This window comes from Drosophila ficusphila, unplaced genomic scaffold, assembly GCF_018152265.1.
Source record: "Drosophila ficusphila isolate 14025-0441.05 unplaced genomic scaffold, ASM1815226v1 contig_723, whole genome shotgun sequence".
NCBI classification, from domain to species: Eukaryota; Metazoa; Arthropoda; class Insecta; order Diptera; family Drosophilidae; genus Drosophila; species Drosophila ficusphila.
The window spans coordinates 468,882-492,368 of record NW_025064662.1 but is presented as its reverse complement, the minus strand read 5'-3'; the positions used below and the strand labels follow the sequence as shown (position 1 = coordinate 492,368).

Below are 23,487 nucleotides of genomic sequence, written 5' to 3'. Positions count from 1 at the left end.
TTTTTTAAATACATTTTTTAATTAAAACTATAATTTGTTGGGATAAAAACTATCAAAATTCGTTCAATTAAATAAAATATCTGAGTTAAAATAACGAATTGTACTATTCGTTTTTGATGAACAGAAGACTGAGAATTTTTGGACAAAGTCATTTTAGACACATAATTTTTTAAATCTTTTCTGTTTTTATTTCCTGTGTACTTTTCTCTTTGTTGTCCATTTTCAAACCATATCAACGCGGGAACTCGAGTCGTTTGCTGGTCCTTGCAAATTTGCATCCCAGTTGTACAATCATATTCCGCAATGCAAACTTTAGTTTCATTTGCAAGTTCTGCAGCAAGCTCTTTCCAAATTGTAAATAAAACGGCGCAAGATACACAGTTTGGTGAATACAATTTAACAAAAAAGGTTCCATTCCTTATAAGAGGGTAAAAGTTCTTTGAATTTAACTTCAAAACCTTTCCAGGTTCGCAGACATTCTCGATTTCCGAGTCCTTAAAAGTATCATTCAGCATTTGTCTTGCCAACGGAATATTGTTTTTTGAAATATTGTATTTTGTAAGGGATTGAATTAGATTTTCTGAATTATTTAAGTGAGTGAATACTCCGTTCTTTTCAAAGAGAACCCATTCTGGATAGTGTTTTATTTGATATTGTAGGCAATATTTTGAATATTTTCTGCAATCAATTGAAACAATGGTTAGTAGAGAGGTAAGATCAATTTCTACCATCAAATAATCCAAAAGAGAACTCATTTTGGTACAAGAATTGCATGGTGAGAAATAAAATTCTGCAAGGACATCTTCGTGGTCCAGGTAGAGATTAAGAAACTTAGGATTAATATTTAAGACTGCATCGCTTTGCAAGTGCGGATTTTGAATAGATAAAAACGGAAAGCACAACAAAAGACTCAAAATTGCAAACATTTTTAATTTTGACAAATAAGTCAGTGATATCAATTTAATGAGTTATGTAACTTAAAAATCAATGTTTTCTGAGAAATGTTTAATTGAAACATATACACTTAGTTCCTTAAAACAAGAAATTGATTGATTTACAAAAGGTCGTAGTCAATAGTCGATGTACAAGCCCAATCCGGCAGCTCTGTTTGGTACTCCCATCCAACTCCCTGAAAATAGAGAATATATTTTTAAATTCATTTATCAAGAGGATTTTAACTAACCTTGTATTTCCAAGCATGTAGGTACATTATCAGATCTTTTGTGCCGGGGTCTCTATAGTTTACTTTGCACTCAGAACAATTGGGATCTGAAGTTGTCTTTTTCAAATCAAAACACCTGTCTGGTTCTTCGTAACAAGTTTGTGTTGCGGCCTATCAAATGGAGTATTAATATTATAAAAATCAAGTTGTTTAAGCAGAGTTTTATATGACTTACTTCATTAACAGATTCACTTCTTGTTGCAGAAATCACAGGCTTGTCTTTAATATCGATTGGTTCTTCATCTTTTGAAGAAATTGAAGGTGCTTCTTTTATTTCTGTGGTCGGCACCTGTTCTCCTTCAAGTCCTAACCAATTTTCGGCATTATGAATAGTAATGAGGTTATTGATCAACTGTTCTTCGCTTATTCCACCAATGTCTCCTCCTTGGCCTTTCAAAGGACCAAAGACTTCGTGGTTGTACAAGGGATCGTTTGAAATTGGATAACCTATAAAAACGAGTTTTTAGTAGGGAAACTGTATAGTATAATAAATTTTTCGGACACACCCAAAAATTGTAAATGCACTCTGATTTGGTGCATTCGTCCTGTGAGAGGTTTGCATAGAACAATGCTGTCATTATCAACTTCTCCAATTCTTTGAAATGTGGTTTTGCAGTCCTTGCCTTTTGGTGACACCTTACAAACACCGATTTTGTAGCTGACAACGTCGATTTTTTCATTGCACTCAACTATTCCACTAAAAAATGCTAAATGAGTTAAAACTAATTATTAATAGTATCTTGCAACTGCACTTACTCTGGGAATCGCCCCTCTACCCGGCATACATATTCCTTTTGTACTTGTCTAGTTCGAATTTGCAGCTCCAATTCTCTGGCTCTTTCGGCAGTTCGACCAAACAAAAGCAGACCAGATGTCAGTCGATCCAACCTGTGTATGGTCCTTAGATTCTTTAAATTGTGCTCCTTGGCCAGGATGAAAACCACAGTATTATGTCTATACCGTCCACAAGGGTGAACCTTAAACATACGAAATATAATTAAATTTCACTACGTTTTTGTTTACCTACTGGTATTGACGCCGGCTTGTTCACAACCACAATATCCTTGTCCATGTAGACTACCTTGATGGGCTGTGAAGTAACAGGGACTTCGTGTCTATAATGCAAATGTGTGGATATTAAAATTAAAGTTTCCTACAAATACGTACCTATGAACAACATTGGCCAGCAGATCATTGTGCTTAATTTTATAGTCCTTGGGTACTTTCTCGTAATTAACAGTCAGTTTTCCATCTTCCAGGCTGCGTTCGTAAACTTCGGGAGGAGCGGCGCGGAATTCACGCACAAAGACATCCAGAATTTTCTCGTCAACCCAACGTCCTTTGGCAAATGTTGTAAATGTAAAAAAGTAGGGATACACCTTTCTAAGTCCTAGAAAAAATAAAAAAATGTATTAATTAATATTGTTTTTTACTAATAAAGTTTACCTACCGTTTTCAAAGTAATACGATGTCTCATCGTATCTTTCATCACTAAAACCGGGCCTCTTGGTTTTTTGGCCATTGGCATCTAATTTTGGTTTTTTCGCATTGGGATCATCCTCTAAGGAGTTTGCCTTTCGTTTTTCTGGTAATTTTGCTACTTCCGGTTTTTCTTCTGATATTAAAATCTGTGAAATACATAAGCAATCGTTAAATAAAATGTACGTTTATTGACAAAGCTAAAAATACAATCTATTTCCATTTACTTTTCGTTTTGGTTAATATGATATTCATTAAAAATACACTTTTTTATATTTAATATGACGGTGTGAAGTTCCTAGGGCTATCACTTCAAGATGCAAAAATATGAAAGCGCATTAAGTGCTTGAGCCATCACATAGACAAAACTCTTATCAGCTTGCAACACATATGAGCCTTGTTTCCGGTGTTTGTGTGCAAACAATTTCTTCTTTTCTTTCTGCTGCCTTAGCATAATTTTCACACAGTCTGTGTATTTTTCCTTGTTTCAAAAGAAAAGAGTAACGAAAAACTGCAAAATTGGCTTCGAACCAGCAGTATTCTGATATTTACTGGTCTGCCAGCAAATAGGTTTTAGTCTGGTCGCAACATCGACAAATTTTAAAATAAAATATAAAGGTAGTAACATTTTAAGGAAGCTGTATTTCAAATGGATTTTTAAATCAATTATTTAAATAAGGATTAATCAAAAACTGTTATTTATATATAGTTTCAAATAAACCGATTTAACAAAAACAATAATTTCTTACGCAACGAATTGTGCTGAAGTTGTTCCTGTAATTTCTTGATTGAGAGCTTCATCTTAATCAAGAGCTTCGAAGGGGTCAATTATTTTATAGCTTAAATTCACGTAATATTTATTTGTTACCATCATTGAGCAATTAATTATTCGGTAATAGATATAGGAAATTAAATGGTTAGTAAAAAATAACATTGTGGAAAAAACTTTAATATAAGAACCAAGGAACGCGTTCCTCAGCCACAATGCTTTTGCCTAAAAACAACTCGACTTTCTTTTTAATTCTTCAGTTTAATGGCACAAGCCAGTCAGCCGAATGGAAAAAAGGACTGCACTAGACCAAGTCTTACAGGGATTTTCCTTTTACTGTATCTAGTATCCTTTTACCACACCAGGTTTTTTTAGTTTTTTTTTTTTTTTTGTAATGTGTGTTTACGTGGTATTGTAAGAATTATAAAAACGACTGGCCCAAAAGGCGCATCGCGGAAACAATGAGGACCACACTTAGGATACCCCCGCCTGAAAGCAGAAGGCACTGACACTAATAATTGCGGAAACATCACGACCGTCTATGTGGCTACAAACCAACTTGACAAAAGTAGCTCGTTAGGAAACCACTGCGATGATGATGGCGGGACACTAGAAACTAGAGGCCCGCCGAGGCCCCCCAAAAAAGGCCGTGTCGTCGAGAGAGAACTAATTATGACAAATCCGTGGTAAAATATATACTAAGGTAGGCGAAACGAGTCCGTCCAGTTGGTCCCACACATAACTTAACTCCTTGCGTGAGCACAGAACTGTAGCCCAACCACCCTTCTAATGCTTCTGTGTACACTAAGTAAATCTGAATAACATGGATTCATGGACGGACCCCATGGTGTTTAGTTTATTGATTGTTTAATTAGTGAGTGAAATAAAAACGTACCTACGTCCGAGCATAAATAATCGCCGGTATATTTAAGGCCATTTGCCACTGTCACGTACGTTGAGGTATAAAACCAACAAACAAAAAGCCCGAGCCCGAAACTTGTACGCTCGCTCGGTTTTTGTGGGCCATTAAGGGTTTTGTCTAAAATCTGGTTTTTGTTGCACATCTTAGCAGAGCCCAAAATTTTTAAGAATGTACTGACGCCTTAGGGTGGCTTTAAATTTCTATGCAGGCAGAACGTTGACTCTGCAGCCACTGCAGTCTCGTTTATTGGGGCATTTGTGACTCAAAGTCTCGTAAAAGAAGTTTAAATCTCCAGGTGGTTTTGCTTGTTTTTTCGTCCACCACCACATGTTTACGTCCATTTTTATGACTTTCGAAACTTTAAGATAATAGAATAAAACGCAAATAAACCTATTTTTGCACGCGAATTTGTTGGAACTGTTGCAACTTTAAATTGAAAGTTCGGGTAACTTAATTCATTGTATTTGTCTTTATTTGAATTTAATTGAAGTCCTGAGAAATTGTTTAATATTTCTTAGGGTACTGGCAAACCCACCACTTTAGGCATCTTGTTTGATAAACTAACTTGTTGGGGGCGAACATGTTTGACAAGCTTTTCACAAAAAACGAACATGTTTTTCATAGATTCATGTTAAACGCCTACGGGGAAAATTATAAAACAAGATTACATATGTATTTGGTTTTCAAAATATTTGGGTAGGTTTCAAAGAATATAATACCTTTTTTTTAATTGTAAAACAGCCTTTAAACTAATGAAACCAGGAAATCTCATTACTCTTAAACACGAAACGCTTTCAACTGTTTCCACAGCGACAAAATTTGACCCCTAATTCATCTTTAATTAATAGTTTAAATTAATGCAGCAAATTGCATTTGCAACTCCCTGATTAGCTTTTTAATTAAGTTTTAAGTGTGCGATTGGAGCTGCTGCATTGAAATTTCCCCCGACACCAATAATACTGCATAAGTAAAGACTGGAATCCACACATTTGCGAACAGACCCGTCTAAATTGTTTTGGGCATTCGATTCCCCCAAGATAAATATGCCCTTTTACTAGCTGCGAATCGGTCAAATGCTAGAGTTTAGAGAGTTGGTGGCTGGCGCGATTTTCTTGCTGACTGAGCGCTATAAAACGGGTAAATAAATGGGAATAAGTAATGGAGGGAAAACCAGAGCAAAATAAATATGTACATATGTAAGTTCCATTTAATTATTTCGAGTGTGCACTAAACCACAAATATTATTTTGAACTTAAAATAAATATTAAACTATATTTTTTTATAAGTATGTATAATATACGTATTAGTTATTAGTAAAAATTTTTAAAAAGTGTATATCTTTTTCGGAATAAACATCTCTATAAATCACTACAATATATTTTTATTTTATTATTATATATTATATATAATGTAAATTTATTTTTATTTTATTTATAGTTATTTAAATTGTTTATTAACCACTTCTTACCGGTGGATCTATGTTCTCTGTTGATTCAGTTAATTCTGTGGTATCATCTGGAAACCAAACACTTTTGGAAGCCTGATCTTGTCCATTGATATCGACCCCTAAGATCGAGCTTGTGGACAACATGGATCGGTGCAGAAATATATTCTCAGCATCCACCGAAAAGGAATCTCCATGCTGAGTTTGAACATTTCTTAAGCTTTTGGGGCTTTGCATTTTCGACAACCACGAGAATTGTTTGTTGTTATTACGAGGCTGTCGTTTAAGTAAGTCCGCGCACCGCTAAAAAGGTAACAACAACAAGTAAATCAACACGTGCACCCACTATAGCACCAAAACCGAATTCACTCTTTTATGAATTATTATTTCGATAGCACGTGCTTAGTAATCTATTAACTTATTAAATGCACAACTTGCCAAACGTAGAACGCTTTTAAATTGTCGTAAAATCCGCATGAAAATATAATTCTTTTGCCGAAAACAAACAAAACCAAAACATTGCCTATCGATAAACACGTGAACCAGTGACTCGTGAGCGGTGGAACCGATTTTTGAGTTACCTTGGGGTACTCGTAATGAACTTATATTTATTCTTGGGGTTTTCCCTTCAAAATTTAATTGAGATTCAACCTGATTTATGGAGGGAACGAATTATAGTTGGGGATCTCTGTGTTTATTATAAAGCTAATAAAAACAAGAGTTTGCAGGAGAATTAAAGATAAAAACAATAAAATAAGCATCAAGTGATATAGTAGTTTTAAATGAATTTGAAAAACCACAAAAGGAGTTTAACGGTTTCTTAATAACCTAAGTCTGTATATTAAATAATCACATTTTAAGTAATAAAAAGAATTTTCATAATTTCGGGGATTGAAAACAGTATGTGTGGACACGGAGTACATAATTTTTGTAAACCATTTATTCGCAGTAAACTGAAATTGGGATCGTCAACTGTAAAGCCTGAGACATCAAAAAGAAGGTCGGATTGAAAAAATCCCGATAAGCTACAGTTATAACCAGGCTAATTTATAACTCCTTAGCCATATCGCAACTAATATATGACCCGGGCCAGTTTTTATCCAGCCTTTGGCCGGCCTTAAGGTTTAATTACATTAACGTGTTCATATATTCGGTAACTGCATACATATGTGCGAACATGCATGTGGGAGTGTAATATGAGGCCCAGCACACCTTTCTAAATATACTATACCACACAATATATATGTATGTAGGTAAAAGATCTGTGTTGTTTATAAACACGCGGTTGATGGGCATGTTTAGAGGCAAAGCTTTTCTACGAAAAACACGAAAAAAAACGCGATGTCGTCATTTTTAGTTTTGTCCAGGCGAAAAGTCAATTTAGAACAGTAGCTCAATGTGCAGGTGTGTGTGGGTGGTGCACACAGACGACACACGTACGGGTCCTGGCACAAACACCAGTGCATGAGGAGAAATTTAATGGGTGAGCTCGCGCACACCTACAAAATATCGTGCTGATTTAATCACTTTCTTCGTTTTCACAAACGAACGTCAACTTCAGCTCCCATACACACGCACCCACCATCCCCTGTTTATTCAGGATGAGCCTCATGGCCTTATAGCTCTATAGCTCTATAGCCTTATAGCCAGTGGCCATTAAATGTTGCCTTAAATGACGGGCAAGCCTTTTCTTTGTTGTTCGCTGCTGCTTTCGTGACCAACCGCTTTTCAAGGAGACCTCCATATTCCGTCTGGATGGCTCGTGTGAAAGTGGGTGAGCTACTAAAAAAAAAGTCACGCAGTCAAACACGCAATTCCAGGAGCCTCAGCCCAAATTTTATCAACATAATGCTTTCAGTTTTAGCACTAAAAACGCAAAAAGCTGCGGCCTGCGCTAATTGGTAAAATTACAAAAATTAATGTCACTATCATGGTTTACAGTTATCTTGGCGGTTGCGAGAAAGTTTACGACCCTGTGACTTTTCGGAAGGATCGGACAATAAGTAAATAAACCTTTTCGAACTGAAAGATGGACAAACAATTTCCCTCGTTTCCTTGGGCGTTAAGTCATTGCCTACTTCTTTGCTTTGAACAATTAAGACCCTTTTGTAATTGTAATTCATTCTGTTTCCTATTCCTCTAAAGTCACTTACTAGTGATTCACAAAATCTAAAGTTTTATAAGACATCTTCTTTAGGAATAAAAAACTTGCAGGACATGCATGAAAAACTTTCGGGGTATACTTTTCAAGCTAGAATTTATTTATAACCGTTTAATGACGAATTAAGAAAGTTAGTTTCCATTGTTCCAACATTGTTCAATACAAACTGAAAACATCTTTGCTTTTATATTGCATGGTTATTGTTGTTTATAGCCTGAAAGTTATACATACATATAAATAGCCCTCTTTAATATAATATTACTAATTTCTCTTTTTGGTGAATCGAAACACTTATCTTTTTGTCTCAAGTTGGAAGCCTGTATCCGTATGACAAATGTCAATGTTTTTTTATTCTCTTTAAAGGTGTCAATCAGAAAAGGCGAACTTATTGTTTTCCAAACCTACATGTTGGAATGTATTTCATGAATGCTTTTGTGTTTGTAGTTAAAGAGGTACAACGGATATTAAAAGATTGTGATTGCAAGACTGAAAGCTTGATTTAAACCACCAGTAATTTAGTCGGTTTTATGTCAGTAAATGTGGGTGTGTTTCCCATTTGTTAGCAGAAAATGTGTCAAATGGTCCCTGTGGTTTTGCATGCACATCAGTATATTGATATCCCAATTCAAGCGCGACCTACGCAATTCAATTAACAATTACCAAATCAGTATCCTTTTCGAAAATCTCAATCGAACTACATTATAAAACAAAATTTTAAACATTGTTTATGCCTCGACAATTTTTTTAAAGTTGTGCTTGATTCTAATAATGAATCATAGAATTATCTTGGGAATTGGTAATGCGTTGTTGCAATACAAACATGTTACTTATATCAGAAAGAAAAGCTAGTTCAAACATCTCGGAATGCATTCGTGCGTTTTACCTCAGTTTTTCAGATTAAAACAACTCAATACGTTGAGTCCTGGTTCGATGCAATCATGTTGCGTATGAGTGGTGAGTTTTTGGTTTTAAAACGTTTCAAAAACAAGATATAAAAAAACTAATTTGTTAATAATAATGACAGAATTAAGTACCTTTCATTAGGTTATAATGAACAGCATTTTACTATAACTGCACCAGGAAAAAATTTTATTTCCTTATTTTCTTTTCTCTAGAAGCCAAATTACGTATTTAATTCTTGTTTTGTTTTTTAAATTAAAAAAAAAGATAATAATAATTTAGAGAAAACTATTGTTTAATATTTGTCATTTTAAGACTTTTATTATATATACATATGTTATTAACTGCTTTACGCAGTAGCTTTAGATTTGGTACCTAGTTAGTTCTTTCGTTCCATTTAAAAATTCTTATTGAATATTGTAGAAAAGTAAAAAAAAACAACTGTTTTAATAAACTTTTCTGCAAAACGAATTTAATTTTCTTAACTCTGAAAAATGCCAAATGTGGTTTATGGAAAATTCAATGTTCAGGACCACTGTGCGGTAGAGAAATTCACCACAGCTGCGAACGGCAACTTAGGTTTGTTTTCGTTGGCGTCAAGTTTTCATTCGGTTTTTTGGATTTGGCCAGTTTAGATGCTGCCGCGTGAATGCCATCGTCGGAAAGGTATTAAAACGTGCACGGTAAACATTTGCGAACACATTCGCGTGTGATTCCCCTAAGCTTTTAATTAGTGCTTCCACATCAAAGAACAACGAAATTGCCTTCGAAAAACTGTAATGAAAATATCGAAAACAATAAAAAAAAAGCATAACAAGTCTATGTGATAGTGAATATTTTCCAAAAACCAATATATGCGTACCTAAACACAAAGTTAACTAAAAATTTCAAAAATGAAACAATATTATTTTTGTATCAGACAGTGTGTTGTGGAACGATCAAAGGCGCCGACATTTTATAGTCTAAAATGTGCAGATGACTAAACATTCACATAATCGGAACGCTAATTTGTCATAAACGCGCTATTCAATTTAATAATGTTTCATCGAAAGAATATTGCGGCTGGAATTATACAATTTCCCCATGACATTATCGTTTAGGCAGTTTAAAATATGTTAACTAATTGGCTCTTTCGAAAACATTGATCTCTACACAGACAGAGAATTATGCGCTTAGTCTTTGGAATACCAGAACTAATAATAATATTCTCCATCGACGCACAAAACGGTCCATTAATAATAATATTGTGTTTTGGTCCATGAAAATTTGTTGAGTCGCTTTAATATTTTTTTTTACCAACAGTACAAAATTGAATTTACTTTGGCCCGACCGACACCTTCTGCTGGCGCACAAGTTGGCATATATATTTTCATATAAATATAGAAGGTAGCTCTCACTAAATGTTGTTCTTGCTTTTAAGCCCATGATCTATTGTCATCCCGCTGATTTTGAGATCTGGGGACTTACACATGAACGTTCCGACGCGTGTATATATGTCCATTTTATTTAAAAAAAAAAATTATATTCACCCATTGTCTACATAATATAGTTATGCAAGAATTTCGTTCGGGGAAGTGTACTAAAACCACTCGAAAGATACACAATTGTGGTTGATAAAATGGAACTAAGACAAAAGACGAGTGATGACAAAAATGAGTGTGGCTATATCTGTGTATTTATGTACATTCTTACGTATTTAGGAACTGAAGTGAAAATTTAAAAAAAAATTTCTGGTATATTTTTTTTTTTTTTTCGAAAAACCGAGCAGACCCAGTAATATACAGAACTTATTTTAGCACAAGCCCCTAGCGTAAATAAAAATGTTTACACGTGCCCATTTGTGCCATTTGTCTCAGTAGGTGGTAGAGCACATTTGGCCAGTCTGGGTGTATATAGTATACCTTATTCTGATGCCTTCTAAAATGTTATATCGCCAGCCGATATCCTAATGCGTTGTGTCGTATACGTATTATTCCATTACACATTCTTCTAGCCCGATACTCGTATATAGACACGCATACGCGTTTCTTCTTGGCAGAAAAAAAGTCTGACGTACGCATGTACACACGTCTGAATATAGGTTTATACGTATTTTAGAGGATATATTAGACCCACATAACTTTGTCTCGTGCAATTAGAGTCGCGGAGAGCAGATGGCCCCAGCATGTAGTCTAAATGTGTTTTCAATGTTCCAGAAATCACTGGGTTACCACAGATTTTGGCATCCAACTGATGGACTCTTAATGGAAAATGGCTCTTATCTAGAGATAATTTACCCCCTAAGATAATACAAATATTGTACTTAAAGATGTATTGCGGCCTATAGATAGAGTTAATGCATTAGAAAACCAATCAACATATTGCTCCGACTTTTTTCGTGTGCGATGGAGAATTCGTTAACGGCAATCTGCTAATAGAAACCACAAATTAACGCATGTGCCGGAGCTAATATCAAGCCCCAAGGTATAGGTGTGCATGGACACTAAAAAAAATAAATAATCGCTTTGTTTAGATTTTTAATTCGCATTATACAACCTTAAAATCGGTTTGGATTTTCAAATAAAACAGTCGAGGCTGAAATCTATAGCTAAGACAATTTGTAAACACGAACACATAGATTTGTAATTGACTTTAAAAGCTTTAAAAATATACTGCGCAATGAAAGTAAACAAATAATCGTTGAAGTCGGGAATGAAATCTGTGTGTAATCGTAATTTCTTTTATGTAATTTCCCGGAAAACCAATCTGCAGTTTCGTCTTAGAAAGTGAAAAAGTAAAAGGAGAGCCCCCCAAACAGAATGCAGAACTCACCGGCGCCGTGTGCCTGGTATTTACCATGGTCCTTGGCGGCCCAGCAGCACCAGCAGAAGATGCTCCAGATGCAGTCGCCGTTTCTGGACAAGATGGGTGCCCCATCGGTGGGCGGGATCTTCGCCGGACAGCCGCAAATGCAACAGCAACTGTCGCCAAATACGGCGGCAGCTCCGCCGGCGAATTACCAGCAACCCACTTTGCATCCGAGTGCCGCTCCGGGTGCCCACTTCCACATGGCGTCGCCGTATAATCACCTGGCTCCGCAGCTCCTCAATGCCGGCCAGCTAAACCAGAACGCACTGGCCTCCCAATCCCATCTGATGCACTCCGCGATGTTTTCATCCCTGCCACTGGGAGCTTACTATGCACCCGCGGCCGGAGGATCACACTCGCCGTTTGGAGGAGTTCCCTTGACAGCCTCGGCAGCCCAGCAATCCCTGATGGCGGCCACGGGAGCCGGTGGACCTGGAGGAGCACCTGGCCATCTGGGCAGCCAGCCAACTCCCGCCCAGGTGCCCGTGCAAATGCCCGTGCCGATGAACCCCAGAGCCACTCCATCCATGGTCCAGCCACTGAACTGCCTGCCCCACCAGGAACTGAACCACCTGTCGTCCATCAATCTCAACCTGAGTGGCGTCGTCGGGCTGAGGAATCCCGGATCCGCGCTTCCAACCATCCAGGTCTTGCCAACTGCCGAGGTGCCGATCAATAAAAAGGTGAGCTGCAGTTTGCCCAGTACTCGTAATGATAGAACTAAGTATTTGCACTTGAACCGAGGCTAGCACTTAGTTGTCGTCTACAGATACACTGGGAAGAAACTACTATTGTGAAACTACAAGTTAAACTATAATCTCAAGTGGTGCCATAAGTATTGTGATTACCTGAAAAAAAATTGAGAGGAAATAGTTTGATATGATATTTAGAAAGGTCTGAAACATTTTTCTGAAGCTTAAGATGATTTTATTGCGACTCAGTTTTTCATAACTTCACTTTCTTAACTCTCTCTTAATTGGAAAGGGGGCAAATATTGTAACACAGTTTATCAGAAAAACAATTTGTTTCTTAAACTTAAACTTTTTACTTGTTTTATATAGCAATTTGTAGAATTTTTACAATATAACACACTATATATAGTAAGTCGTTAAAGCTGTGTTTCTAATTCTCGTATGTTCGAAGAAATTTAGGTGTAAATGTAGGTCATTATTTTCTCATCTACCAAATCATTCTGGAACACAATTATTTTGTTGGGTTCATAAAACGGTATTTAATCACACAAAGAAAGAAAAGGAAGTCTCCCCTTTATCCAGACATTAATTCTGGTTTAAGCAAATGATTGTTATTACGTGATTAAAATAGCTGCAGTACTATAATTATCAAAAACAAATATTTAAATTTCGAAAGCGTGGTAAGCACGCGATCATTGATACTTATTTGGCATTCCATTGTAGGATCCATTTTTTATTATAACTGAAGAATTTTAAAAGTGTAATGAACTTATATGATTAAATTTTTTTACCTAAGGAAATGCCAATAGGAATTCGAATTCACCTTTTCTTTCTTTTCTGGTTAAAATCATTATTTTGTGTTTAATTTATAGTTATTATTTAATAGAAAACCTTAATCATTGGGTGGAGCAATAATGTCTTTCAATTATTTAATTTAAATACAAAGTACCTAGTGGTTTACGGTTTTGCAATTAATACCAAAAGTACAATCGATTTCAATTCTTTAATTAGCCATTATATGTAATACCGCCAGCCAACAAATAAAAAACCAACAACCACTAATTGGTCTTCAAGTGTTTGATGTTACTCCACAACAAGGTGTTGCTCAATTTATGCCGACGGTGATGTCAAAATTAATAACAAATTATTTCACATTTGAAAGTTTCTTGTCGAGTGGTTTACTTAACACTTGCTTAGCGGTGTGCATTATTTTACAATAAAATCTTCTCAATCGGTAGGTTTTTTAATTTGGGGTGGTAGTTACATTTTTCGACATGAAAATAAAGCTTTGGCTTTCAGATTTTCCGCATCGCTAAAGCTGCTTTATTATAAACTACTTAGCCGCCGTTTGCATTGCCGCAGTGGCTATCTTTTGAAACCCGATGATGATTTCATAAGCCAGACGGTGAGCGGGCAGCCGACTTGGCCGAGTTGGTCAAGGTTTTAGTCGTAGCCTTACTACTCCAAACATGCTACAAGCTGCCTACTCCGAGATGTTTTCCATTGTTTAATGCACATGGGTAATTCACACATGGCAACGTCTATAACTTTACACTTGCAAGCTTGTGACCATGAAAATCAACTAAGTTGCATCTACTCACGTTTATAAGCAGTTGAGTCCCAGGGGGTTCAAGGGGTTAAAATGACACCGAATCATTTGATATAGCTACCTCGCTGATTTTGTACACTTATGAGGTACACGATCTGCATTCCCATTACTTTAGCTAAAAGCTGTCGGATTAATCCGACTAAGATCCGCCTAAAGACATCTTTAATCTTCTAAGATCTTAACGTTTCCAATCCTTCATTTGGCTGTAAGCAGATCTAAATGGCATTAATATTTTAATCCCGGCTAAAAAGGTGACATTCCCCAATTACTAAGGAAAATATCAACAAAATAATATTGCCTTAGAAATTTCTATTCATAATCGGATCTGAATATTTATAAATAACATTAAAATTTCAATTGAACACAAAATATGCAATCCTTGTTGATCTTGTAAATTCTAGCACATGAGTCATATGTATATGAGTTACAAATTATATTTATTTGGGTATCATAATGTTCTTATAAAATATTGTTATAATTCAACTAAAGACCTAGCTAATTACCCCCTAAAATACTGTAAGTTAGCCCCTGATGCGGATGCAAGACGTATAGAATTTCAGCTTGTGATCTTGGTTCTGTGGAAATCTTTTCACAACTGCAAGGAACTGGAAAATCGCATCACTTATGGCTAAGTAGGCAGAAGGCACCGTTATGGGAAAACTTGAGTAGAATGTCACTGGACCATTCCTGCAACCTAGTCTCGTCTAAAATCTTCCACTTGTCCGGTTAAATGCATTTGTCAACCGCTTGCCGTATTTGGAATGAACCTACTTACTACAATCTAGTTTTCTCAATCAAAAACTGGCTTAAGTGTATACAGTTGAAGCCGCCGATACAAATGGCTTAGATATTTTAATTGCGAGCAAAAGTACACACTTACATCGTCACAATTCTTCGATAGTAGAAGAATTTATCTCAAGTAAGATTAGGAAACTCATGGAAGCATGAACATTTTTGATCCATTAAATAGGGATTCTTCTTAATAGTCAAACCTAAAAATCTATTTCAGAGTGCCCTTAAAAGTAGATAATTAGTAGAGCAATAGGTACTGATCACGTTCTGACTGGCTGATATTCTTTTGTATCAATCAAATCATGTATACGTATCACTTTTAAAGAAAAATCTACTTCTAAAACAAACATTTTTTTATTAGTGACGTAGGTTTTAAATTAAAAAAAAATGTTTTAGAAAAACCAACCATACTATATACATGAGGAATCTAATAACGTAATACCCCACTGAAAATTAATTATATATAAGGATTCCCGTAAACAGTGTTCACGTGAAGACTGGCTGATACCCTTCCCTGCCAATGAGTTGTTTATATATCAGTAAAATATTTATTTTATTAAAAAATTTAATTGTTTATTTCCCAAAAAGTTTGTGTTAAAACTCATTCTTCAATAAATGATGTAAAAAAGAGCTTACAAAAAATACGTATGCTTGTATTTTTTACATAAATCAAAAAACCAATTGCGTAAAACCCCAATGAAAATGTATTATAAACAAAGGCTACCAATGCAGAGCAGCGATACAAAACAATGGGCGAAACTAGCCATCTAGAGAGCGCTCTTGAAAATTGATAATTAATAAAGCCGTGGGCAGTGGTCACGTGTAGTTTTCCAGACCGGCTGACATTCGCCGCTTTTCTGCTTTTCCGCACCTTGCGCAACATTTTAGTGTGCAGGCGATAAAAGCGTGCCGACCGCGATTTGTACTTCGCCCCTGGCAGCTTCTCCATGAACAGCCTTGTGGTGGGCGGCTCATAAATATTTTCCGGGTGCCACGGAACGAGACACTATTTTCTAGCACCCGGCATCGCCTGGCATTCGCTTCGAAATTATATAAAAAAAATGAAACAAAAAACTATTTCGCATAAATTTCCCGACAAAGGAAATACCTCGGAGTCACCTTGGAAAAACAGCCAATCTTCACCGGAATCTGCGGTTTTCGCAAGCATTTCTTAACCGATTTCTAAAAAACGAATCAAATTTTAGAGAAGCGATTTTCGTTTCGGGAAAACCAATATACTCGGTGCCCCGTACGATCGGGTATAATTGGATATGCATTATGCACATACAGATATATGCTTATGAATATATGCAGATGTCTACCTCCGTGTATATATAGAACTTTTAATACATTAAAATACGATTGGATGGGGCCGCCGGACGCCAAGACCGCTGGCAACAGGTCGCCGCTGTTGAATGATTCAATTAATTGATCATCTTCGTTTATACTCAGCTCTCATGGATGAGTAGACGTAAAAAGCGTGTAGGAGGTCTTCATTCATTTGTGTTCAATGGAAATCATCACCGGTAATTGGGCAATACGAACGCCATTTTTTTCTGCCCGATAAAATCTGACGGAACTAATTTTTGGGACTCGGAATTTTGTGGGTTTCTCTGCTAATCTGAAAAACAAAATGGGGAATATAGTATGTCGACTTTAAACGTTGACACCCAGAATGTAATTCTCATTAGTTGATGTGTTTTAAATTTCATGTCAATCACAACAGATTTATTTTTAGTGGAGGACATGCACTAATGTAGTCTTAACAAATATTTACTGCTGGCGTGTTTATGTATCACTTTGGTTGCCTTGTTTAAACTCAAACTCGTTGCTAGCAGGTGTTTGCTGCAGAAATAAAACAAAAATAAACAACTATCTGCTAGTCTCACCTAAAGTTGATTTTTTCCATCCGTTGAATTAAAAGTAGCAATTACATGGCGCGAGCGAACCATTAAGACTGGATTTTGCGGATCTGAGTCGTAAGTTAAATACTTTATCTAAACCGGAATCCAAGACAAACTGCATTGAGATGACGTACAAGAAATCAGTTCGTAATCTCTTCTAATAATAACAAATTGAAGAAATAGTTTCTGATTGTTTAGAATATACAAATTACTTCCGTTAATAAATTAGAAATACGATATGAAACTGATGGTTTTTTATTTTCTGGTGCACTGAAAATCAATCTGGTCGAGATCAACCTTTTGACGTGTGATGATTCCAAAAAATTTCAAAATAAACCACCGTATATTGGGTATCATAAACAAAACCAAAAATACATGCAGTTAGTTTTCACGATGGTTTGAGGTGGATTTTGGGTTAGTACAGAGCAGCGCTAGTATATATTCGGCTGTTCATAACGATCTAAATTTAAAACGTATTCATATATTTCGAGTGTATCTTCTGTGCATTGTTCTAGGTTGGGACTGTTTTTGTTTAGTTTTTTTTGTTTTGAAAATATGTACATGGTCATGCATATGTGTATCCACGCGCTTTAGACCCATTGTAACAGGGGGTATTTGGCCGAGAATCGAAGAAATGCCGGACGGATGAGATCTTATGATATTATCTCCCGTGGTCCGTGGCTCTCCCGCGCGACTTTTTGGGCATGCAACATGTTTCCATCACCCGTTGGGCGCACTGCCAACGAAAGCAACAAGCAAGGAACGCCATAATGGAGTAACACGACTAGGGGATACCGGGTACTTGAGAACCATTTAAATTCAATTGGAATTTCAAAAAATCAGTACAAATAACTAGGGTGTTTTTAATTAGATTTTTATTGATCCCCAGAAAAACATTAGTTCTTTGGAGTACTTCAAGTAATCTCAAATTATATTTTCATAAGATTCTAAAGCATGTTTACAAGAACTCAGCGGTATTTTAAATTATACTATATTAATATAAAATGTTCTTTAACATTTTAAAGGGCAAATATGTAGATATTTCTCCTAAAGATAAACATTGCTTTCAGTTTGTCCTATCGAATATTATTCACTCTGGTTTATTTTAATCATCAAATTCTTAGCCACAGATACTAAAATTTAATTGAGACCAAGCTGAAAGATTAATGAGCTCGTTATTTGCTTGATATCCAAATTGTATGTTGTTGAGGAACTAATTATATACGAAGGTCGGCTATGCTCCCCAATCCGAAATAATTCAATATGCTCTTTCACCTTCGAGTACCGCGCAGAAGAGACAAACGTCAGCCAATAGTAGCTCTGTGAAGGCACCAGACATATAAGCGTCGAAGCCAAGTACATATTCCCATCCCGAACTGTTTATAAATATATGTGTGTTCCTAGAACAATATTTAGGTATCTCTGTGAACTTACGTAACTTAAAACACAATGTAACACAAGTCTAGATGGCTTGGCCGCCAAGAGCATCTTATTTTGACCCAAATGGAGTGGGAATGCCCAAGATTAATGGAGGAAGAATAAACAAAATAATACCTGAAAAAAAGAGGGGAATGTGTAAATAGATTTTGGTACAAATTGCGGTTAATCAGATTAAGTATTGAGATTTTCTTTCACTTTTCTACGAGCTACTTAGCCAGTTAATGTTTATTGTTTTTTACCTTTACTTAAGGTATTTAAATTGAATATAATAAATTTTGGTTTTATTTCTGGTTTTATTCGACAGACTACTTCTCCAAGGGACTCCGATAATCTTAAAATTAAGATACCCGAAAAGCGGAAAACTGATGATAATGATCAAATAAAGGAACTCAAAAAAGTAAGTGAAAGTAACATTATTATTTTCTATTTTTTTTATAAGTTTGTCATAATACTAGGAATAATATTTGGATTGGTTTTTATAAAACCAAAAAAAATAATACCCTACAGTAATAAAGAAGGTTGTATAATATTCAAGTAATATAGTGTTTGTATTAAAATCTTAAAACGTTAAAAACTTTACAAACCTCAAGCATTTTTCTTTTAAGAATTACGCTATATTTCTAAACAATGATTTTCCTTTTAAAATATTATTTTGCAAAAAGTTAAATTTTTCTCCAAAGAAGATATTCTTATTGATAAACTTTTAAATACATATTATAATTTTCTTTAAGGCAAAGCTAGAAACCAAAGCTTTAAAGGCAAAGCGGCCGGGATTCACGGATGAAAGATACCAGGAAACGTCCTACTACATGGAAAATGGTAATATTCACAGAGAAAACGAATTAGAAACGTGGTTAAGAACTATTTTATGATTAGGTCTTCGCAAGGTGTACCCATACTACTTCACATTCACAACATTCACGAAGGGCCGTTGGGTGGGCGAGAAGATATTGGATATATTTTCGCGGGAATTCCGGGCACATCCTGCCGAGGAATACGAGCGTTGCATTCAGACAGGCACGTTGACAGTAAACTTCGAGAAAGTGCCCATTGACTACCGGCTAAAACATAACGATCTGCTGGCTAATATAGTTCACAGGTAATTAAAACTATATGCTAATGGCCCTGTAAAAAGCACACAAAATGATTCGAATGACTGCAATTGTGTTCCGTGCAATTTGTTCATATTTTGCTTATTATAAATGTGTTTTCCACCCATGAAAAACAAATAACGCTCGCAGCATGCCAGTGCATCGCAAGACAAAATATATTGTGGCCTTACTGCCAACAAAAATTTACTTTGTAATTGCATTGTACCAATACCATCAATAACCAAAGACAATGCATAGAAAATAATCCATAAAATATCTGCATTGATGATATATAAATTTACACAGATAAGTTTTCCAATTTTTTTATTTTTAAAAATAAAGCTCAACTATTAAAACAAAGCTAACATCATTACAGATTAAAAAGTAAACATTAAATATCATAATAAGAGAACCATGACTGCTTTTCTCTGCTGAATCATCTTCTATTTAAATATAGAAACAAATAAACTTTTTGCAATTTCATTATTACAATTACTGGTTAGGGTTTGGCTTTACCCAGTCAAAAAAAAAAGGTTAGCAGGTTTATAAGCTCCCCGATCTCTAATGAAACAACCGACGGAGATGAAATATCAAACTAACCCGAGTTTCATGGCTATCTTTACAGACACGAAGTTCCCGTGACTTGTCAACCAATTAAAATTGTGCATATGGATGAGGACATTGTAGTTGTAAATAAGCCAGCATCGATTCCTGTAAGTGGCTTAAATGACCGCCATGTTACACATTCTATACAGAAATAGTTGAATACTTTTACTTCAATCTGTTTATTAATATTATCACTGTCAAAAATCTACTTCCTGAACATCTGTATACGTCCAATTAAAAACTAACTTAAACTCACGTTTCTTCATATTTAATTCTACCAACACTTTTACAGGTTCATCCCTGTGGACGTTATAGACACAATACTGTAGTCTTCATTCTGGCTAAGGAGTTTAATCTCAAGAATCTAAGGACTATTCACCGACTGGATCGGTTGACTTCGGGACTTTTGTTATTTGGACGCAGTCCCAAAAAAGCGCGACAAATGGAGCAGCAAATTCGCAACAGGCAGGTCGAAAAGGAATATATCTGCCGGGTGGAGGGAGTATTTCCAGAGTAAGTTAAATACTTATGTATATGAACAATAAAAATCTTATAAATAATTAATTTTCAGTGGCATTGTGGAGTGTAAGGAGCCCATTGAAGTAGTTAGCTACAAGATTGGCGTGTGCAAAGTGTCTCCAAAGGGAAAAGATTGCACGACGACTTTCCAAAAGCTCTCCCAAAATGGAACAACTAGTGTGGTACTCTGCAAGCCACTCACAGGCAGAATGCATCAGATAAGAGTACACTTGCAATACTTAGGTAAGAAGATCTTGAAATATAATATACTAGAGGTCCTGTGTCCGCTTCGCTGGTCAACACAATTTAACAACATAAAAGTCAATGTTGCAACATTTTTCAAATATGTGGAAGTATAGAAAGATGGTGATTTAACACTTTTCCAGTTTGACTTTTCCACTTGCGCAGCACAATCCAGCCGTTTCTCTTTTAAACTTTAACGCACTGCAATATCGGTATATAGTCGCCATTGGTCCAATATCTAAATTTTCATTATCCCCAGTGGGGTCTTATTGGAATGCCAAGCGATTGAATGATGCCAATGATCTCCATGTGCTCATTTGTCTTTCTTCGCTTAAGTTTTGTGAATATACTTGTTGCTGGCTTGGATGTCTGCGGCCAATGTTTGCACGTCGTCCTCTAAGCATTTTGGACTATGGACAGAGTCTTGAATTAATCCTCAAATGCACGATCCACATAATTTTCACAGTTCAACTTACATTGAATAAAAATTCTTTTTTTTCACAATTTCACAGTGAACACAAAAATTGAGTTAAAATGCTATGGGAGCGTGTTTGTCAGTGTGATGAGGTAGCAACTCACTTTATATGCGACAATATTGCAATTTTCTTACGGATCCCTAATTTTTTTCAAAATAAATTATAGCCTATTTAACTCCACGATAATATAGCTTTCTATCGGTGAAAGAATTTTTTAAATCGGACCAGTAGTTCCGGAGCCAAATCGCTGCAAACAAACAAACAAACAAACAAACAAACAAACAAACAAACAAACAAATTTTACCTCTTTATAATATTAGTATAGATAGTATAGATAAACTTAAAAATCATTATAAATAATATTGATTTCCTTAAAGGTTATCCCATTCTGAACGATCCACTTTACAATCACGAAGTCTTCGGTCCGCTAAAAGGACGATCCGGCGATATCGGTGGAAAGTCGGACGATGAGCTTATCAGAGATCTCATAAATATACACAATGCTGAGAATTGGCTGGGCATAGATTGTGATTCAGACATATCCATGTTTAAGAACACCAAGGACGAGACAGATCGCGAAAGTCTCAGCAGTGAGCACACTTCGGGTGGGTAAACTACAATATTTTAAATATAAAAATATATATTTCATTAAGTTTTTTTCTTATTTTAGTTGTTCATCACAGCGACGATGATGGTGGGGTTAATTCACGGGAAACCACACCTCCTTGTACTGAAAACCAACAGCCGGAAGTTGCTGTTAAAAACGTAGAACGCCCAAATGTAGTCAAGGAATATCCAATTACTGCACAAAAGTCTTCCTCGGAAATATCCCCAGCTCTTCTGGATTCAATGGAGATTCCTTTGAGTGGAGGTGGATGCAATGCTAACAAGGTCACCATAGACGAACATTGCTACGAGTGCAAAGTGCACTATCGGGATCCCAAATCCAAGGACCTTATAATGTATCTGCACGCATGGAAGTACAAGGTATGTAAACTATTATAGTAATAAATAAAATAATATAATTTATATTATATTTTTAGGGCCCTGGCTGGGAGTATGAAACGGAGTTACCGAATTGGGCCCGCAACGACTGGGACCAATTAGACTCGGCATGAGTACACAATACTAAATTAGAAACCAAACAGACCAAAATCAACAAAATTCTATATATCATACATGAAAGATGTGCCTTTAAAATTGGTTAGCATGCGTACGCTTCGATTAATGCGTTATAAACAATAATATTTATGTACACAAAGGCGTAGATAATGCGTTTAGATCGATTGTAAAACTATATACGCGCATTCTAGAATCCTATAAAGTTCACAATCAACCACAAATAGGCTAATACAAGAGCTGAAAAGACGTGCAAATAAATTCGAAGCTTTTATTACAAAATAATAGGTATATTTATTTGTATACAAGACATGCACTTATCTGAATAAACGATATGTGAAAGGCAATATATTATATTATAATCGGATTAGACAACTTTATAGAAATTAGTTTATATGAATGTAAAGCGAAATCGTATACGCAAAAAAGAAAATAAATAAAATTTTACAAATGTTTCTTAGAAAATAAATCATTTGAATTATTATTATTATTACAATGATTGGAAACTTTAATATAATATTTTTTTATTTACTGGTTCTAGTTTGTATGGTGTCTTTAAACTTATAGCATAGTTAAATGAATATCTAAAGTCCCTGAAGCCACTGCGAATGAGAAATCTAGCCCCATATTAAGCTAGAATAAGAGCAAATGAAACCAAAGGACTTAACCCTTTGCCATGCAAGTAGCCAACTTTTTTCATTAAAAAAACGCTTTCACATTCTACCACTTCTTCCTACTTCAAAACTATTAGTTGAATTTTATATTAAAGAGGGTAAACATACAAGCAAGGGTCTGGACCTAATATATATACTAACTGAACTTTTGTTACCCCTGACTTAGTGGGTATAAAGGAAACAACTTTCAGGCGAAAGGCTTAAATAGAGTGGGTACCTCACATTCGAGTTATGTTATTCAACATTACTCTACTATTAAGTCAGTCGACGATGACTGCAGTCCATGCTCCACATGTGCACATTTAATTAAGTAAGTATGTCCCCCATCTTTTCTAAATTTAATAACCCGTAAAATTTCATTTGCGGTGAGCCCAATTAAATATGAATGCCTGCTAAATATTAAAACATCCGCATTGCAATTCCTTGCAGAACCAAAAACTCTCTCTCTTTTTTTTCATTTGAATATATAAGCTCTTACTTAAATTCCTGGTGCTGTTTAAAATTAAAGAGTGGTAAATATTTGTTTTTGGGGACGGTCACTCATCATATAAAATACTGCCTGACCGCAATCTCAGCCT

General features: G+C 35.6%; 3 protein-coding genes across 8 annotated transcripts; 1 reads left to right on the top strand and 2 right to left on the bottom strand.

Moving 5' to 3' along the window:
• Window positions 1–926, bottom strand: LOC122320673 (thioredoxin domain-containing protein 5 homolog). The gene has a single exon (XM_043208828.1). The coding sequence runs from the start codon at window positions 924–926 to the stop codon at window positions 18–20; it is 909 nt and encodes a 302-aa protein (XP_043064763.1). The 3' UTR covers window positions 1–17.
• Window positions 927–988: 62 nt separating this feature from the next.
• Window positions 989–6,370, bottom strand: LOC108089204 (RNA pseudouridylate synthase domain-containing protein 2). Of its 4 annotated transcripts, XM_017187351.2 has the most exons (10): window positions 6,275–6,370; window positions 5,861–6,139; window positions 2,673–2,850; window positions 2,390–2,612; window positions 2,250–2,337; window positions 1,979–2,199; window positions 1,729–1,919; window positions 1,398–1,669; window positions 1,184–1,333; window positions 989–1,129 (listed from the first exon to the last, which is right to left on the bottom strand). In XM_017187351.2, exons 1-10 carry the CDS (start codon window positions 6,311–6,313, stop codon window positions 1,055–1,057), a joined length of 1,716 nt encoding a protein of 571 aa, XP_017042840.1. In that variant the 5' UTR covers window positions 6,314–6,370; the 3' UTR covers window positions 989–1,054. The 4 variants fall into 4 exon arrangements, 3 of the variants coding, with proteins under 3 accessions (XP_017042840.1, XP_017042841.1, XP_017042842.1); XM_017187352.2 differs by having other exon boundaries at window positions 5,861–6,370; XM_017187353.2 differs by lacking the exons at window positions 2,673–2,850; window positions 5,861–6,139; window positions 6,275–6,370 and having other exon boundaries at window positions 2,250–2,312; window positions 2,390–2,421.
• Window positions 6,371–9,512: 3,142 nt separating this feature from the next.
• On the top strand, window positions 9,513–22,704 carry LOC108089241 (RNA pseudouridylate synthase domain-containing protein 2). Of its 3 annotated transcripts, none has more exons than XM_017187403.2 (11): window positions 9,513–9,563; window positions 11,649–12,427; window positions 18,486–18,578; window positions 18,913–19,000; window positions 19,058–19,280; window positions 19,898–19,985; window positions 20,171–20,391; window positions 20,450–20,640; window positions 21,494–21,721; window positions 21,787–22,103; window positions 22,160–22,704. In XM_017187403.2, exons 2-11 carry the CDS (start codon window positions 11,696–11,698, stop codon window positions 22,232–22,234), a joined length of 2,256 nt encoding a protein of 751 aa, XP_017042892.2. In that variant the 5' UTR covers window positions 9,513–9,563; window positions 11,649–11,695; the 3' UTR covers window positions 22,235–22,704. The 3 variants fall into 3 exon arrangements, with proteins under 3 accessions (XP_017042892.2, XP_043064764.1, XP_017042893.2); XM_017187404.2 differs by having other exon boundaries at window positions 9,531–9,580; XM_043208829.1 differs by lacking the exons at window positions 19,898–19,985; window positions 20,450–20,640; window positions 21,494–21,721; window positions 21,787–22,103; window positions 22,160–22,704 and having other exon boundaries at window positions 9,519–9,580; window positions 20,171–20,328.
• The last annotated feature ends 783 nt before the right edge of the window (window positions 22,705–23,487 follow it).